The 20105-nt window shown below is 39.0% G+C and overlaps 1 protein-coding gene across 15 annotated transcripts in view; it reads left to right on the top strand.

Moving 5' to 3' along the window:
* Positions 1-20105, top strand: part of LRRFIP2 (LRR binding FLII interacting protein 2) — a 112350-nt gene that overhangs the window by 30611 nt on the left and 61634 nt on the right. For 11 of the 15 annotated variants that reach the window (XM_055321670.1, XM_055321674.1, XM_055321672.1 and 8 more), the window contains exons 3-4: positions 14818-14904; positions 16129-16179. In XM_055321670.1, coding sequence (XP_055177645.1) covers positions 14818-14904; positions 16129-16179 — 138 coding nt within the window. The remainder of the gene's footprint in view (positions 1-14817; positions 14905-16128; positions 16180-20105) is intronic. The other 4 variants (XM_055321683.1, XM_055321681.1, XM_055321684.1 and 1 more) reach the window with 1 other exon arrangement.

Below are 20105 nucleotides of genomic sequence, written 5' to 3'. Positions count from 1 at the left end.
TTGGGGGAAATGCATTTGGAGGGTTGACTTTAAGTGAAAATTACCTGAAAGCACAGAGTGTATCAAATTGGGAACCCCTGGACAGCTCACTCTCCAAAGGAGAATGACGGTAGCATGGAAGCCATGTATGCTGCCTTACTGTGGTTAGTTTGGCAAATGTTACGGTGAGTGTTCCCAGGAAAAGAAATTAAGCCTTTTGAAGGGATAGCAAACAGTCTTTTTAAGGCATCACAGAAGCCTAGAATATTACTGAGCTCCTCGTTTTAGAGCTGCAGATATGAAGAAAACATGTTTTCTGCATATTTCTCCAAATGAAAGTTAATCAGAATGTTGCTTATTTTTGGACTTTATGATCTGAGAGTCCCTCTAGCTCTAAAATTCTGTGAGTTCTCTTGAGATCCAGAACCCACAGAGATTCATGCTCATAATGTACAGTTCTCTTAAATCTAAAAGATCAATGACAAACATAGAAACTGATAAAATTTTAAAGGAGTTGAGGAATTTAGCAAATGGAGTTTTCAGAGACTTTTGTTGTTGAGCAGAATGTACATGTAGACATATTGGGTGCCTACACCTACTTATAATAAGGAAGAAGGGAAACTTTTCTGACTTTTTGACATTTGTGGCTGCTAGGGCTTTTAGATTTCATTTTTTAGAAAAAAGATTAAAAAGCAAAAAGTTTATTGAGAGTGAGCGCATGAGCAGGGGGAGGGGCAGAGGAGAGGGAGAGTGAGAGAATCCTTAAGCAGGTGGATATCATGGAGCTTGATACCATGACCTGAGCCAAAATCAAGAGTTGTATACTTAACCACCCAGGTGCTTCCAGATTTCATTTTTCAAAATAGTTTTATTGAGATATAATTCATCTATTTGAAATGTATAATTCAGTGGTTTTTGGTATTTTACCATATTAATTTTTTAGAAGTTGTGATTATAATGTGCATAATAAAATTTTCCATTTTAACTATTTTCAGACTACAATTCAGTGGCATTCATTGCATTTACAGTGTTGTATAAACCATCACCACTCTCTCTTTCTAAAACCTTTTCATCATCCCAGACAGAAAGTCTGTAACCATTAAGTAATACCTCCCCATTTCCCCCTCTTCTGGAACCTGGTAACCTTTAATCTACTTTATGTCTGTATTAATTTATATAATTCTGAATATTTCATGTAAATGGAATTTACAGTTTTTTTCCTTTTGTATCTTGCTTTTTTCTCTTATTGTAATGATTTCAAGATTCATCCATGTTGTAGCATGAATAAGAACTTCATTTCTTCCCTCTCCCCACCTTCAAATAACTTCCATTCCTTTTTTAAGGCTGAGTAATTTTCCACTATATTTATATAATACATTTTGTCTGTCCATTTATCTATTGATGGATGCTTGGTTGGATTTCATTTTGCTGGCTATGGAAGTCACAGGCATCTCAGGCATCTAGTAGTGAGAACCAGAAGTCTGCAGGTTTTGTTTATATATTAGCCGCCTGAACAGAAGGATACAAAGACAAGAATTGTGCTTAAGATACTGCCCAGGGTTATTGTTTTATGGAATGATAACCATGATTACTTGGTAGAACTAATGATCTCATAGTTTCTATTTTACTTGAGTAATTTATTTATTTTTAGGGCATGGCAATTAAGGATTAAAAACTTGCCAAGGATAGCAGCTTTTGAAAATGCAAAGAATTACCATAATCACATTATTTATGGGTGTTAATACCATCTTTCATTTAAGAGTAGAGTTTAAAGAGGCACCTGGGTTGCTCAGTTGGTTTAGCATTCAACTGGTGATCTCAGCTCAGGTCTTGATCTCAGGATCATGATGGAGCCCCACTCCCCCCCCCACAAAAAAAAAGAAATAAAAAAAAAGAAGAGAGTTTTCAAAAACTGCACAAATTTAATTAATTAATTTATTCATGAGAGACAGAGACAGGGGCAGAGACACAGGCAGAGGGAGAAGCAGGTTCCATGCAGGAGAGCCCGATGCAGAACTCGATCCTGGGACTCCACTCCAGGATCACGCCCTAAGTCAAAAGTAGATGCTCAACTGCTGAGCCACCCAGGCATCCCATAAAACTGCACACATTTTGAATGTCATTCATTCAGTAAATGGTTTTTGAGCATCTGTTCTCTGCTCGTGCTGTGTCATATATGAGGGTTATGGAGTGGACAGGTCTAACATAGTCATTGCCCTCAGGGAGCTTAGATTCTATGGGGGAAAACAGACATTAAACAAAGAATTGCGGGATGGACTAGTTCAATTTCCAGTTTCCTTTTTTCTTCAAAATGTCTACATTTAACATGGTAATTTCTATCTTGAAAGCCATGATTGTCAGTGTATGTCACAGTGGCATTCTTAGAATTGAGGAAATACAGTAATCTATTTACTTACAGCTGTGTTAAGTGCTTTGAGTGGACAGTAAATGGTTTTATTAAAAAGTGTGTGATGAGGAACTTGACATGTTTGGGGACTTTGGGAAGGCTTTCCTGAGGAAGTGCCCTTTCAACTGAGTTCTGAAGGATGTGTGGAATTTTTGAGGGGAAAAAGAGTTGTCATATGTGGGAAAGAGCTTTCCAGTCAAAGCAAAGAATGTGTGACAAGCTTTTAAGCCTGAAAGAGTATGAAGAATTCAAGGATCAATAATAACAGCTAACATGTACTGATTACTGAGCTTGTATTACGTACAGTCACTGTCCCAAGTTCTTTATTTTATCGATTATGAATGCAGGGCTTGGAGAAGTGAAGTAACTTGCCCAGGGTCATACAGCTAGAAAAGTAAGGCTGAAATCTGCACTTAGGCTCCTAAGGTTGTGTCCCCTATGAGATCACTGTTTACACTAATATGCACAGCAAGGAGGAGAGTATCCAGAGAGGTAGGCAGGAGCCAGATGATATAAGCCAGTGGTTCTCAACCGAGGGTGATTTTGTCTCCCATGGGACATTTGGCACTGTGTGGATATTTTTGTCTGTCATAACTGGAGGAGGGATGTGCTACTGGTGTTTGTGGATAGGGACCAGGGATGCTCATACACATCCTACAGTGCACAGGACAGCCACCTACAACAAAGAATTATCTGTCCCAAAAGTCAGTAGAGACATTGAGAACCCTATTACAGGTTCTTATAGACTGTATTTAGGATTTGAGTCTGTGTCCTAAGAACGATGGAAAACATTGAAGGATTTTGTATAGGGGTATGACATAATCGGATCTGTGCCTTAAAAGGATGACGTTAGTGCAGGTTGGAGATTATATCAGAAAGGACACTAGTGGATGTGGGCAGATGAGTTGTGAGACTTGCAGAGGCAATGGGGGCCTGGCTCAGAGGATGACAGTGGGGATGGTGAGAGATGGTTGGGACAGAGGTCAGAGAAGTAAATAGTCAATGCTCAGTAGTGAGTGGCTGTGTTTGGGTAGCAGAGAGAGGAACGTTTGGATTGTACCCCTGGGTGGTGGTAGGGAACATTCACATGGAGAGGAGGCTTGGAGAGAGTGGACTACGGACTTGTATTTAAAGTGTCGGTGAGGTATATAAGTGGGGACTGTGAAGGGGCAGTTTGTGGAAATGGATCCAGAACTACAAGGAGAGGTCTGGGCTGTAGTCAAGACCTGTGAGCATGTAGAAGGTGATTGAAATCGTGAGTATGGATGAGATTTGTCCAGGGAAGAAGTGTAGACTTAGGCTGAGTCCTAAGCACTCCAGGAATTCAAGATCAAGTTTTGAGTCTTTCTTAATTCTGACATCCTTTTGTGCTTGGTTCAGATTCTGTGCAAATCGGATTTGTCTGGAGAGCTGACTCCACAGGAGGCATAATTACTCTTATTTAAAATGCTTTTGAGTGTTCTCAGTGGCGGTACACAAAGATTTATATTTTTGATAAGATTATGAAATGTGAATTAATCTTTTAGAGTTATGAAGAGTGAGTTTTTTATTTCTCCCTGGTTTAAAAAAAATGCTCCTTCTTTGTGCTGTCTTTATTAGACAAATCCTTTGAAAGAACAAATATAAGTTGTTTTCAGTCATCTAGAATTCCTTCCAGTGGCATTAGTGCATGAATTCAGCCAATTCCCACTGAGTGCAGATCTCTCCCATTTTTTTCCCCATTCACCTCTAGAACTAAGTCAGAGCTCTGGCGCTGTGATGGCCAGTGTCACTCTGCGTAATCTCGCTTTTGATTTGTTCCTCTAACCAGAATTAACAAGACTGAGTTTTGTGTCTGTGTGATTGACGAATATTTGGTATAGCATTCATTGTCATAATCTTCACTATTCCTGTGACTTAGAGGAATTTGGAGAAAAAATTTCAAAGAGCACAATATCAGTAACCTAAATGTGAAGACATTATTGGCAACAGCCTTTTTCTTCCCCCTCAAAGTATTTCTACTAGAACTATGATTCTCACATTTTCCCCTTTGGTTAGATATGTCACTATAAATCCAAAATTTCAATTTTTCTGAGCTATTTATTAGGTTGTATTTAGACCTGAGTAATAGTCTATAATCTTAAATTTCCTCTCTCATTCCAAATGAATATTTTGCTATCAAAAGGTCTCAGAGTAAAAGGAACATATAGTTGTGTGACATCAGAAGAAAATGGCTTAAAATCCCTAGGTTTTTATCTAATACATATAGATGTTTATACTCAGAAAAACTTAATGTAGTTGGTTTTCAACTAGCCAAAGTTTTTAAAAAAGTAGTTAGCCATGATTACATTGTAAGATCTAGTTAAGAAAAATGGTACCTGAGATTTTCTACTAAAGGGAGATTGGTAAGAAATTGAGTAATGACTTTTATTTGTTAGTCTGGAAACCATAGCAACACAATAAATATTATGTCTCTTAATTTGTCTTTCAGTGTTCTTTTGGCATGAGTGTCATGGAAAAATAAACTAAATTAAACACAGTAAACTGTGAGTCTTAGCTACCTGAATTAGTCATTTTCCTTGAATGTTTCACTTTTTGAAACATTTTGTACTTCACGTTTCTTGAAATTAAAGCATGGTCTGTAAAGATACAGATTATTTTTTTTATTCCTTACTCTTGCCAGTTGCATGAGTTTTATCTTATGGGTATATATGCAAGCTGGCAGCCCTGCACTTGGCTTGGTTAAGTGCATTTCTGTCAAATAATGACATTTTTAAAAATATATTTTTTAATATTTATTTATTTATTTTAGCTAGAGGAAGAGTGCATGCAGAGGGGGGAGGGACTGAGGGGGAGGGAGAGAAATCCTCAAGTAGACTCTCCACTGAGCGAGGAGCTGATGTGGGGCTTGATTCCAGGACCCTGAGATCATGACCTGAGACTAAATCAAGAGTCAGTGGCAATGAACCACCTAGGCACCCCTCAAATTATGAAATATTTATTTGCCTCCCTTGAAAAAAAGCTAGAGGTTTCCTTAATTTTAAAGACATTTGGGTGTGTGTTTTCATGTACTTCTCTTTGAAAATATTAAATGCAGGAAGGTTTTGATAATAGTATAAATACCTATGAGTCTACCACCAAACATTAACTGATATCACTGTTTTGTGATGATTACTTCAGATTAAAAAAATAAGGAAGGGAGAAAGAAGACCTTATAAATGAAGTTTAGGGCCATTTGTTTCATTTCCTAGGCCTCTTTCCTACCCCACTTCACCCAACAGGGACCCACTGTAATAAAATCATAAGATTTCCTTCCTGAAAGTTCTAAAAGTTCAAATACATTTCTCCATAAACAGTATTGTTTTATGGGTTTTTGTGTATTGTCTTCTAAGTGCTCAATAGGCATGGGGGTGAGAAACAAGTAGAACCATGTGGGAAGCTGCCAGCATAATAGCTCATATAGCTGGAGAGAGGTTGGGGAATGGGAGGAGATGATGCTGGAGAGACAGTAGGGCCAATCATGAAGAGATTTGTGTGCTGAGGAGTTTAAATTTGATTTTGGAAGCTGTAGAGGAGACATTGAAGAGTAAAAGATTTTTCAGATTTGATTTGTAACATAATTGCTTTAGCCACCATATGAAGAATGACTAATATAAGGCAGAAAACTAGCTGGGAAGCTGCTGTAGTCATCTTGGCAAATGATGCCAAGAGCCTGAATTAAGACAGTAATAGTGGGAATGGAGAGGAAAGTTCGATGGAAGGAATAGTAAAGAGATATAGAATGTTGTTGGGAGCTATGTAGTTGAGGTTTGGTGACTGAAGGTGGTGGTGGAAGAGGGTAAAAAAGAAGGAGGAGGCTTATGATGATTCTTCATCTTAGTTTTTGGATAACTGGACAGCTACCAAGGAATATAAAGAGGAAGAGGAAGTTGAAAGAATATAAATTCGGTTTGTGATACACTGAGTCTGAGGTTCCAGTGGGACAGCCTCAGTGGTTAATAGCCAGTTGGATCAGGACTGTGGGAGAAAAGTCTGAGTTGGACATAAAGATTTGCAGATAATCAGTATCATGGTGGAGGTGGGGTGCGGGGATGGAGCATAGAGATCAAGCCTGGAAGCTCCTTAAAATTTAAGGGGCTAGCAGAGAAAAATGAGCACATGATAAATTCTGAGGAAGAGAGGTCAGAGAGTCAGGGGTAAAACTGGGAGGTTAGTATTGCAGAAAGCCAAGAGATGAACATTTTAAGCAGAAAATTGAGTGGTCAGGGATGTTGGAAGTCCTGAAAGGACAAGTGAGATAAGAACAGAAAAATCCTATTGCGTTTGGTAGTTAGAGGTCATTAGTGACTTGCAGGAGTAATTTCAGTAAAATCATTTGGGCAGAAACCAGAATGCAGTCATGTGGAGAGAGTGGGAAGCAAGGTGTGAGGAAAGTTGGCTGTGAAGAGAAGGCAAGGCAGAATTGAACCAAGATAGGATTGTTTGTTTTTATTCATTTTTGAAAGATGAGAGGGAGTTTGAACCTATTTAATGAGAAGAAAAGCCAATAGAGAAGGGAGTGAAGATAGAGAAGAGAGATCAAGATCATATAGTTGAGGGCAGCCCCTATGACACAGTGGTTTAGCGCTGCCTGCAGCCTGGGGCGTGATCTTGGAGACCCGGGATTGAGTCCCAAATCAGGCTCCCTGCATGGTGCCTGCTTCTCCCTCTGCCTGTGTCTTTGCCTCTCTCTCTCTAACTGTGTCTCTATGAATAAATAAATAAATAAAAATCTTAAAAAAAAAAGGGGGATCCCTGGGTGGCGCAGTGGTTTAGCGCCTGCCTTTGGCCCAGGGCGCGATCCTGGAGACGCAGGATCGAATCCCACGTCAGGCTCCCGGTGCATGGAGCCTGCTTCTCCCTCTGCCTATATCTCTGCCTCTCTCTCTCATTCTGTGTGACTATCATAAATAAATAAAAATTAAAAAAAATAAAATAATAAAAAAAGATCACATAGTTGAGACAAGATCCCTGGGGAAGGTAGATTTCACATCATAGTATGGAGTGTGTATGTGTGTCTCAGGAGGGATATATTATATATAAACATATATAGTTTTATATTTATATTAAGTTATGTGGCTTATAATTAACCTCTTGCCTTTGAATCTTAGGATGATGGATTCAGACTTTTTTTCTTTTTTAAGCCAGCATGGGTTTGAACTCAACAACCCTGAGATCAAGACCTGAATTGAGATCAAGACTTGGATGCTTAACTTACTGAGTCACCCAGGCACCCCTAAAACTTTTTTTTTCTAATGTAACCCTTTCCCCCCCTTCAACCAATAGTCCTAAGTGAAATTTTTTTTTAAGATTTTATTAATTTATTCATGAGAGACACACAGAAAGAGAGAGAGAGAGAGAGAGAGAGAGGCAGAGACACAGGCAGAGGGAGAAGCAGGCTCCATGCAGGAAGCCCGATGCGGGACTTGATCCCGGGTCCCCAGGATCAGGCCCTGGGCCGAAGGCGGCGCTAAACCACTGAGCCACCCGGGCTGCCCCCTAAGTGAAATTTGACTTGTGAATTATATTCCAAGGAAACAGTGAGCACTGTGTAATGGATTGTATGGATCCTGCCTTCCTTGTAGACCTACTTGACAGATGGAAGATTTATAATAGGATTGGTTTCAGTTGAGTTTCTTCTTTGGAATGCCAGTGGGAGCCACAGTGAGTTTATTTTAGCCTGTTCTGTGTTTATTTTACCAAAGGACTATTCAAATTTGTGTAAAGATGCTTTTGGGCATTGGACACCACAAAATACATGATAACTAATCATATTTATTTTGGGATGTTTTATCTCACTTGTTCCTTGGTGTTTCAGGCAGAGTAATTCAACAGTGTATAGTATGGAATGGCAAGGGTAGGAGGAGAGTGGGAATGGAGAAAGTGAAGTTAGAATTAGGAAATGAAGTATTGCAGCGGAAAGTGGTGAGAGCTTGCTTAGAAGAGGGGGAGTCTATTGGAATGGAAATCAAAGGTGGTTGGAAATGGAGAATCAAGGGATATTGTAAAGGAAGACTTGGTTAGGAAGTACAAGGCCCGGAGACCTTGGGTCTCAAGCAAGTGTGACAAGGTTTCCATTTCTGGAGATTGGAAAATAGGGAAGCAGAGCCTGTTCCCTGGAAGATGGGGCCTCTACGGTCTTTGTTTGATGTTTTAAAGAACTGCAAATCTGTTTGGAATAGTGTATAAGGGTCAACACTAGTTATTTTCTGTGTAAAAAAAAAATTTTTTTATTAGAGCTATCATAATCGGTGTGAAGTATGTCAGTATCGTTTTGATTTGTCTTTCCCTAATGGCTAATGATGTTGAGTATCTTTGTGCTTATTGGCCCTTTGTACATCTTCATTACAGAAATATCTATTCAGGGGATCCCTCGGTGGCTCAGCGGTTTAGCGCCTGCCTTCAGCCCAGGGTGTGATCCTGGAGTCCTGGGATCAAGTCCCACATCAGGCTCCTTGCATGGAGCCTGCTTCTCCCTCTGCCTGTGTCTCTACTTCTCTCTCTGTGTCTCTCATGAATAAATAAAAAATCTTAAAAAAAAAAGCTATTCAAATCCTTTTCCTATTTTAAAATGAAGAGATTTATATATATTTTTTTATTGCATCTTATCTACTTTCTTTTCCTTTTTTCCCCATGTTTAATTTAAATTCCCGGGCAGCCTGGGTGGTGCAGCGGTTTAGTGCCGCCTTTGGCCCAGGGCCTGATCCTGGAGACCCGGAATTGAGTCCCATGTTGGGCTCCCCGCATGGAGCCTGCTTCTCACTCTGCCTGTGTCTCTCTCCCTGCCCCCCCCCCCCCCCCCCCGTCTCATGAATAAATAAGTAAAATCTTTAAAAAAATTAATTTAAATTCCAGCTTCTCTCCATCTAGTTAATGCAGTTTGTTCTGTCAGTCATCAGGTTCATTTTATGGGTTTCAGAATGGTAGTTATCCACTTGTGTTCTAGGAATGAGGCAAGCATAGAGTCCATATGATACTATCTTAGTTTGCAAACCCACTTTGTTTTAAATTCCAGAAGAGCATAATCCAAAATCCTGATGGTAAAGGAAAAGTCCTTAATGGAGAAGTACTCAAACTACAGTATGTGGCTAGTTCTCAGCTTTTCCCAGAAGTTCTTTCTAGAGAATTTTTAAAATTATTTTTTTATTTGAGAGAGAGCTTACACCTGTGCTTTCAAGGGGCAGAGAGAGGGGAGGAGAGTATTTTAAATAGGCTCCATGCTCAGTGTGGAGCTAGTTGTGGTGCTTGGTCTCATGACCCTGAGATCATGATCTTAGTTGAAATCAAGAGTGGATGCTTAACCAACTGCCATCCAAGTGCCCCCCTTAGAAGTTTGTTCTTTCATTTCTCTCTCTCTCTCTCCCCCCCTCTCTCCCTCCCTCCCTCCCCTTCCTTCCTTCCCTTCCCTCCCTCATTCCCTTCGTTCCTCCCTCCCTCCTTTCCTTTCTTTCTTCCTTCCCTTTTTTATTTTTTTATTTATTTTTATTTTTTATTTATTTTATTTTATTTTTATTTTTTATTTTTTAATTTTTATTTATTTATGATAGTCACAGAGAGAGAGAGGGGCAGAGACACAGGCAGAGGGAGAAGCAGGCTCCATGCACCGGGAGCCCGATGTGGGACTCGATCCCGGGTCTCCAGGATCGCGCCCTGGGCCAAAGGCAGGCGCCAAACCGCTGCGCCACCCAGGGATCCCCCCTTCCCTTTTTTAAATAAGATTATTTGAGAAAGAGAAGAAGAGAGTGAGTGTGTGCGCACACATGCGCACAACTGGAGGAAGGGTCAGAGGGACAGACTCTTCAAGCAGACTCCACTCTGAGTGGAGAGCCTGATTGGGGGGCGGGGTAGCTTGATCCCAGGACCCTGAGATTATAACCTGAGCTGAAACCAAGAGATTGACACCCAACTGATTGAGCCACCCAGGCGCCCTTTGAAGTTCTTTCTTAGTGATCATTGTAGGATTCCTAATTATTAATTGAGTGTTAAAGTGAATAGCCTACAAATTTAGACGGTTTCTGAATTGATACAAACTAAAGCAGTTTGTTCCAGGGCTGATCAAGTCCCATGATTCTTGCATTTTATTTTTCCATTTATCCCAAGCATTTAGTGGGAAATGAATTTAATTCTAATCAAATATATTTTTACTTTTTGTGCTATCATTTTCACTGTTCTAGGATGAATACGTTTCTATAAGTGATTGCATATTTCCTTTAATCAGTCTTAATGTGCCTAATATTTGAAAGCATGATGTTGAGAAAAATTTTTAGAAATTGAGTCCATTGACCTATTTGATTTCACAGGTAACTTCTGAACCTGAATTTCCAGTCCCTAAATTTTTCTATTAACTTTATTTTAAAAGTTTGAGTCATATCAACTAACGACTCTATAAGTATTTACATGATTTAGGCTCCTGAATAATTCTGATTTCATGTCTTATGCAACTTTTTTTTTGTGTGTGTGGTAAAATACATAATTTACCATTATCATCATCTTTAAGTATACAATTAGTGGCATTGAGTACATTTATATTGTTGCACAGCCAGCACTATTATCCATCTTCAGAACTTTGCCACTATCCTATCCTATACTGCATACCCATTAAATAAAAATTTTGCATTTCTCTCTTCCCTCCAGCCCCTTGGAACCACTGTTCAACTTTCTGTGCCCATGCCATTTGATTATTCTAGGTACCTCAAATACATAGAATCATAAAATATTTGTACTTTTGCATCTGGCTTTTTTCCCTTAACATAATGTTTTCAAGATTCATCTGTGTTTTAGCATGTGCCAGAATTCCTTCCTGGAATCATATTCCACTGTGTGGATATAACACATTTTATTTATTCATCCACTGATGGACATTGGGTTGTTTCTACTTTTTGGCTATTATGGATAAGGCTGCTTTGAACATTGGCATACATATGTTTTGAGTCTTTGCTTTCTGTTCTTTCAGGTATATACCCAGAAATGGAATTACCAGATCAAATGGTGATTCTGTGTTTAACTTTTTTTTTTCTTACCAACCTTACTTTAAGCTTAATTTTTGTGTAAAGATTTTATGTATTTATTCATGAGAGACAGCAGAGACATAGGCAGAGGGAGAAGCAAGCTCCCTACAGGGAGCCTGATGTGGGATTCAATCCTAGGACCCTGGGATCATGCCCTGAGCCAAAGGCAGACACTCAACCAACTGAGCCACCCAGGTGCCGCAAACTTAATTTTTTGTGATCCTTTATTCTTATATCCCATTTATTTATATCTATGAGTATGTGTTAAAATGAATGTGTACAAATCATGCAGTTGTATTCTGAGGGGAAAATGCCAGTGTTACTACCTAGAAGTATGCTTTGTGTACCTGTAATTTATCTATTTAAAAACATATCGATACAAATATAGAGTGCGTGTGTTACCTACTGGATTGGAATCATCTTTTGCTTCTTTCTTGCTGCTCCTACTATCAGTACTGTTTCAGGCATCTGGTAGTAATGTGTAGGAAAATACTGAGATAAATACTTTTAAATCCTGTTTACCTTTTTTCAGCTTATTTTTTAGTGGTCTTCCTCAGTTCCCCAAGGGAGGCGTATCTGAGTTGGTAAAAGTCAGCTAGGCAACAAAGGGAAGGGTGTTTTTGTGGCTCTGAAGCCCGGGTTCCTTTTGTTACACAGCCGCCAGGTTCCTGTGAATGAAATCTTATCAGAGAGATTTCAGTTGGTTTGGTGAGAGAAAACTGGTGAACCATTTTAGTATAGAATGTACAGAATTGGCCATCTTGATCTTGGAAGGATGAAATGGGCATTCTCGATAAATTTCTAAAGAAGGCTTAAAAGTATAAAGCTACTAACATGGAAGTGACAATCCCTACACATCGCTATGGCTTCGTTGAACTTTAAAAAAACAAAAAACAAAATGAGGGTTTGAAAACTTTTCCCAGAAAAAAGATACTTTGTAATTTAAAAATGTATTTGCTATCACTGAACTTAGCCTTGAAGTATTTTTCTATAAAATACAAACTGTAGGGATCCCTGGGTGGCGCAGCAGTTTGGCGCCTGCCTTTGGCCCAGGGCGCGATCCTGGAGACCTGGGATCGAATCCCACGTCGGGCTCCCGGTGCATGGAGCCTGCTTCTCCCTCTGCCTGTGTCTCTGCCGCTCTCTCTCTCTCTCTCTCTCTCTCTGTGACTATCATAAAATAAATTAAAAAAAATACAAACTGGAAAGAAAGTGGTGTCTACGTGTAGTTAGAGGGGTAAAGAAGGTAGGAATAAGAGACCAGTGAAAAATTCCTGTGAGAAGATTTTTGTTTTGTTTTTTAAGATTTTATTTAATTATTAGAGAGAGAGTGCACAAGCATATAAGAAGTGGGAACAGCAGAGGGAGAGGGAGAAGCAGGCTGAGAGCCTGATGCCAGGTTCCATCCCAGGACCCCGGAGATCATGGCCCGAGTGGAAGGCAGGCACTTAACTGGCTGAGCCACCCAGGTACTCCTCATGTGAGAAGATTAATTGCTCTGGTCATATTGTTGTTTAGAGCTTTAGGTTGGCAGATTACAGTTGAGGGTTTTTGCTACTAAAAGGCCAGTTAAGCAGACAGGGAAAGTGCCAAAATTGGGATAGTTGAGTGTTAACTCTTAGGCTGCCTCCTCTTCTTGGAAGCCTGCACGGACCTTACCAGGGAAACTAAATGCTCTCTCCTGCATGCTCCTTCACTTAGGGTTGTGTTTCCATGTGCCTTACCTGGGTTGAGGACTTCTTTGGGGCAGAGATGTCACATCTTACCCTGTATTTTCAGTATACCAAACATAATTGCTTCCGTACAGTAGACTCTTTTAAACATTGGCTGAGTCTCTTAATGTGAGACTTGGGCACAAATGTAACACCACAGGAGAAGCCGCTACTGTAGTTATCAGAAGGTGGTCTGAATCAGAGTTAGGATGTGGCCGAGAACAGAGGAAACCACTGCAAGACAGAAATCACTGAGGAGATTTTTAGTTTCATGTGGTACATCAAGCTGTTTCCTTGTCTCACTTCCTCTATGCTTTGGTCCATGACCTGAAATTCTTTTGTTTATTTAGCAGACATCAATCAAGACATGGAAGTTGTGGGGGTGACAGAAGCATGTAATTTTGTTTTGTATATCTTAATTTTTTTTAGAGAGAGAGTGCATTTGTGTGAGTGGGAGCAGGGAGGGTCAGGGGGATAGGGAGAGAGAGAATCTTAAGCAGATTCTCTCTGTGAGAGCATGGAGCCTAATGCAGGGCTTGATCTCATGACCCTGAGATCATGACCTGAGCTGAAGACAGGCTTAATGGAGCACAGTAGAGTCCCAGATGGAGGTAGGTGGCCTGTAGCTGGTGTATGTGGAACAAGTCCTGGAAGGGGTAGATATGACTGGGAGGACCCTTATTTCTGTCTGCTTTTCTTTTCTCTTGTCTTTGTGCTAGTCTGTGAAGTTTTGCTTTAACCATAAGTGATGGGGAGCCAGTGGAGGGTTTTTCACAGCGTAATGACATCATCAGAACATGTTTTGAAAGGCAGATTGGTGATACTGTAACATTGTAGAAGCGAATTATAGGGCACATTCTGGAGGTAGGTGGATTTGAAGGCAGTTGCATTTGCAGTGTTCAAGCAAGAGATGAAGAGTTCCTCTTGTATAATTTCACTGATATCAAATTTTCAGAATAGGCAAATTTATAGAGATAGAAGGGTAGGATTAATGGTTTCCAGGAGCTGGGGGGCAGGGTAATGAAGGATGCCTACTAATGGGCATGGGCTTTCTTTTTAGGGTGAGGAACACATCCTGGAATTAGATGGTTGTGGTAGTTGTGCAATCTTGTGACTATAGTACTGAAAACAACTGAACTGTATAGTTGTAAGGGGTGAATGTGGTGCTAATGTGAATTGCATACCAGTTTAAAAGGAGAAAGATATGAAGAGTTCCCGAAACAGTCAGAAAAAGCATAACTACTGACTGGAGGTGAGAGAAACTCAGCAGTAGAGAATTGGCAGTACCTGGAGACTGGATGTTGGCAATGTCCAAAATGAAATAGAGGCAGGTTCTGAAGTTTCTGATTTGTATGATTGAATTGACAGGGAAAGACATTTTGGAAAAGACAAGTTTATAGAGACATATAATGAATTGTGTGAAGTGTTTTGAACATGGTAATCAAGGCAAGCAGTTAAAAATAAAGGCCCAGATTTCAGGAGAGACTCTGGGCTAGAACAAAGACATGAGTGTATGGGAGCTGACTGAGGCAGTCAGACACACACACAGCTGAGAGAGAGGGCAGCTTGTCTGCCCACCTGCTATGGATAGTTATGTCCCATCTGCTCCTTATCTTCACAGCTGGTGTGCAGGTCAGGTTGTTGTTGTTGTTGTTGTTCATAAATAAAGCTGAATCTTTATATTACTTTTCAGGCAGAGGCAAGGCTGGCCGCAAAACGGGCTGCCCGGGCGGAAGCAAGAGATATACGCATGAGAGAACTGGAGAGACAACAAAAAGAGGTAATTTAGGGGAATGGTCCTAATTTTGTGCTAGTCTCTAATAAGATAATACTTGGCTAGTTTCCTTCTGAAATAAGTCTGATTCCTGTTGAAACACTGGAAGTATTATAACCTGATGTATATATTTTAACAAGTCATTCTGTGTCAGCAAATTAAATGCAATATATGCTTTAAATAATAACAGCAAACACATATACAGCCTTTATTATGTACATTGTAGCAAGTTGTTATGGTGTGATAAGTACTTTTATTAGCTAAAGTCAGTTTAGAGATGACAAAGTTATTTACTATAGTCCTGTCTTATTAGAATTTAGGTTAATTATATTATGATATCTACATAGTAAAACACTGTGAAGTCATTCAACCTTACAGTTTTTAAGCATATTTAATAATGGAGGAAAATATTCATGCAAGTAAATAAAAAAAAAAAACCAAACACAAACCAATTGTAAGACGGGATTGGCTCATATATATCAACCTATCATATATAGGGTCGAAAACTACTTAGAAGTCATTACTATAAATACTTTAGTGTGTCAGTGGTGTATTTGGCTGGTTTTGTTTTCTTCTTAATGCTGTCCTATAGTTCATAAATTTCAATATACTTTTATTATCAGAAAGAATAGCAAAAAATAAACATAGGCATATAGAAATTAAGCTGCTTTAAAATGAAATGAATACTTTTTTAACCTTTCCTTCTGACATTGATCTGACTCTGAAAATTCACATAAAAATATTTCTGATTCCATATTGATGTGAAGGGGAAAAAAATCTACAGGATAGTGTTAAACACTTTATTTTGATGTTGGTGGGGTACTTTGGGTGAAAGAGAAGTATATAGATTTTATTCACAGTTCAAATCTAAACTAAAAAACAGTTGATACATATGTTGCTTTTTTTGGCCTCATACGTATTTTCAAATATTGAATGCAAGTCTTGGCTTAAAATGAAAATGTTGCAATGCATTTGTCTTTTATACTCCTAAAATTATAGTAAATTATAAGTAGTATAACTATAAGTTCCATTTCTTCTATACTGCAGAGAGTCATGTATTTCTCCATTATTGAATGTATTTAGCGCAGTAATTTTCTGTATTTTTAATGTGTAACTTACGGTAAGCTGACAATCACTGCTCTTCAGGGCAAATGTATAGGATTAATTTAAGACTTTTCAGATTGTGCAGTATGTTGGAAACTTCAGTTGATGAAACTTTTGCATTTGTAGCACTCTCACTATTCCTTTGATCGGAAATGGGGACAGATTCATAAGTGGCTGGTAGGCCAGGATTGCCTGCCCTGCATGTTGTGATCAATTGCTGAAATATGCAATCTTGAAGTAAAACATTGACTAATAGTTTGTCAAGTAGGAGTGTTTGGCATGTTTGAACCTAAAGGTCAGAGAGTGTCTCTTGTGCATGTAGTGGACCAAATGTGTACTTGGAGTCCATCTATTTTCTATTGTAGTCTACAGCCTTACATTTGTGTCATGAATACTTTTGACCAAGAAAGATTGAGTAGATGGATGTGTTTTTTTCTCTGAGTTTGTTCTTGTCTCCCTCATATTTGTCCCTCTCTCTTTTCCCTCTCTCCTTCACTCCCTCCTCTCCTCTGTCCTTCCATCTCCCTCTTTTCCTTTCTCTCTTTTTAAAAAATACTAGACAGAAGTGTCCTCAGTGAGAGATGACCCAAGCCATTCTTTAATTTTCTATGAAAATTATTCTTATGTTTTCAGTTCTCTCAATTCCTTTTTGAGTCTTCTACCACCACTCCCAGATTTTTAGCTACAAGAGCAGATTGTGAACCAGTAAAATATTAGTTATTGTATATCTTCCTAAATTTGAACTTTTTTCAATGTTGGTAATTTCCCTAGCTGTCTCTTATTGCAGAGGTTCTTTACCCATGTGAATAGGCTTGGGAGATGGAGCAGGAAGCCCTAAAATCTCATGCAGACTTTTGAATATTTTTAAGTGAAAGGCCCCACAGGTGTTATGAACACCAGATTCTCAAGAGAGTCTTTGATCCCTAAAGGTTTAAAAGCCACTAATTGCTGTTAAACAAATTTTTATAAGCAAATTCCTTCTGTAGCAGCATTTTGAAGTACAACCAGAATTAAAATATTCATGATTGTAAAAAAATTACTTATGGCTGTTTCAACCTACAGATTTAAAATTTTATCATACTTCTCATTGTGATATTTTAGAAAGGAGAGAAAGATGGTGTTTGGTTACTTATAATGAAGTGATTCCTCACTAATGTGTTTGTTACTTCGGAGTAGAATCTGTCCTTTCTTATTACTAAAGCTAACCTAATTGGTTTTATTTAAAGTGTCTTCTGCATGAAGCTGGGTTATCTTACTGTTGATGCATTAAGAACATTTTGTGTGAATGAAATCACTTTTGCTTGCAAATTTTCCATTGAAATATTAGTTCATTGTTTTTCAAAGATATGTTTGTTTATTCATGAGAGACACACACAGAGAGGGGCAGAGACATAGGCAGAGGGAGAAGCAGGCTTCCTTCCTGCAGGGAGCCCGATATGGGACTTGATCCCAGGACCCTGGGATCACAACCTGAGCTGAAGACAGATGGTCAACCATTGAGCCACACAGGTGCCCCGGAAATATTAGTTTAATTTTTTAAAATGATGTAGTTCTAAAATTAAATTGCCTGAGATTTTATTATTTGAAGGCAGACCAAAATGTTCAATAAGAAGAAAAGCCTGTATTAAAAGTCTTATATTTGATTCTTATATTCAGAGGCCATGAAGAAAAATATATTTTTTATCTCCATGAAATGTGTGCAGTTCAGGCAATGAGAGTGCTAGATTTTCATGGAAGGGAGAACATTTTGGGTTTAGAGGCTTAGAATGCAGTCCTGAGTAATAGCTTGGACTCACAGAGAACATGAATGGGGTTTCTTTTTTCTTTTCTTTTCTTTTCTTTTCTTTTCTTTTCTTTTCTTTTCTTTTCTTTTCTTTTCTTTTCTTTTTTTTTTTAAGATTTTATTTATTTATTCATGAGAGATACAGAGAAGAAAGGGAGAGACAAGGGCAGAGGGAGAAGCAGGCTCCATGCTGGGAGCCTGATGGTGGGACTCGATCTCGATCTTGGGACTCCGGGATCATGCCCTGAGCCAAAGGCAGCTCAACCGCTGAGCCACCCAGGTGTCCTGGGTTTAGTTTCAAATGGGAATAATTATCACTTAACCCCTTTGGAGCTTGCTTTTTATTCTATTCAAACTAATTTTTTCCTTTCACTTCTCAGCATATCTGTCTCTCTGGCTGCATTCTGTCTATGAGCTTATAGTAGAAGTTGTCATATGATAGTCACAATAAAATATAAAGAATAATAAATTTATAATAAAAGAAACAAAGGATATACAAATAATAGGATTGTTAGTTATTAGAAGGAGAAATCTCCCTGTGTTAAAAATTTCTCCTAATTTTCACTCTTTCTGAGTGTAAGGGTGGGTTGTTGTAATGTGAACAGGAAAAGCCAGGGCATGAGGCTCAGGAATGAAGCTAACAATGAGCACGCTCTGATGCCAGCGCTATGCTAGTGCTTTTTTACATGTGTCTCCAAAGATACTCCATCGTGTATATTTTACACGATAAAATAGGTGCCACCATATTTTACAGATAAGGTGATGAAGGACTGGTGAAGTCAACAACTTGCTCAGTCATTGGCAGAGCCAGAATTCAAAGGTCGGAGAGGGCACCACACCTGCTAGTGGGTTGGAAAGTGAAAGGACCAAGGTGAAAGGGCCTCAGTCTTTGTAGGCCTCTAGATAGTACCACAAGCGTTCCTGTTTTAAACTGAGTGTCTCTAGGAGCAGCATGTCAGTGACCTGGAAGAGAATGTGCAATTTCTGAGGTTTCCTAATTTGAAACGGAGGGAATGGCTCTAGACTTGACTTAAAATATTACTTGTTGACAGAGAACAGGGCTAGGTGTCTTCAGTGGGCTGTGGTCCTCTTTCTTTGAATAAAATCACTTCATGTTTAAAAACAGACTGCAATTTGTTTCCATTAACTTAAATGTGTCGAAACAATTTTCCAGAAAGCCTTGAACAAATATACATCCATCTTTTTAAATCATTGTCCAATTTTTTTCTGCCTTGGATTCTATATACTACTATCGACTTCCAGGACAATGAAAATAGATTGTTTCCTAGACTGTGGAAGAGAAGGATAGTCAGCCTTGTAGTTGACCTACCAACACAGTTGCCGAAATTTTTTCTCTTGGCCCCTGGTGCTATTAATTCAGGAAAAGCCAACTGGCAGTTTAAAATACTATTCTACAATACCTGGAAAATGAAGTTGGTTGTTCTGCTAGAGAAGGAGAAATCTTTGAGTAAAACCCAGGCTATCTGGCCATTTTCTTCATGCTCTTGTTATGTAGTCAGTGTAGATTTAGCCAGTATAGGATGTTCTCTTTATGGTTTGGTGGTCTCATCAGTTAAAGACTTGAATGCTGCTCCCAGCTTTATGTCTTTGTGGATTCCTACTTAATCTTTTTGTGGTGCGATTTTCTTGACTTAGAATGAAGGGATCAGACTGTATGATCTCTAAGGATCTTTCTAGCTCTTAAAAAAATTCTTAGGTTGGTGCTAGGATCTTTTCTCTTTTTTTTTACATTTTTTAAATTTAAATTTAAATTTTTTAAAAAGATTTTATTTATTCATGAGAGACACAAAGAGAAGGCAGAGACATAGGCAGAGGGAGAAGCAGGCTCCTCACAGGGATCCTGATGTGGGACGTGATCCCAGATCTCCGGGATCACACCCTGAGCCGAAGGCAGATGCTCAACCACTGAGCCACTCAGGCGTCCTGCTTTTCTTTTATATAAGAGTTTCCTTCTCTTTCCCTCATATTTGTCCTGTGCAGAAGCATTCAAGGTAGGGGCAGTAACTCACAACTACCTCAGTGCCTGCCTTTTTATATGACAGGGCTACATAGCAGCCTTTTAATGAAATAGGTGCTTTGTGGTTTTTTTTGGTATAATGAAAATTTGCTTTGAGTTTGCCTTACTGTTTTTACAGTAACCACTAGCCATATGTGGGTAATGATATTTAGATTTAAATAGGTTAAAATAAAAAATCTAGGTCCTCAGTTGTATTTCTAGCATTTCGGATAGTCCCTAGCCACATGTGGCTAGTGGCTATCGTATTAGTACAAAGAGAACATTTCCACTTTTTCACAGAAG

The sequence above is a fragment of the Nyctereutes procyonoides genome, unplaced genomic scaffold (assembly GCF_905146905.1).
Source record: "Nyctereutes procyonoides isolate TBG_1078 unplaced genomic scaffold, NYPRO_anot_genome, whole genome shotgun sequence".
NCBI classification, from domain to species: Eukaryota; Metazoa; Chordata; class Mammalia; order Carnivora; family Canidae; genus Nyctereutes; species Nyctereutes procyonoides.
This window is presented reverse-complemented; position numbering and strand designations above follow the sequence as displayed.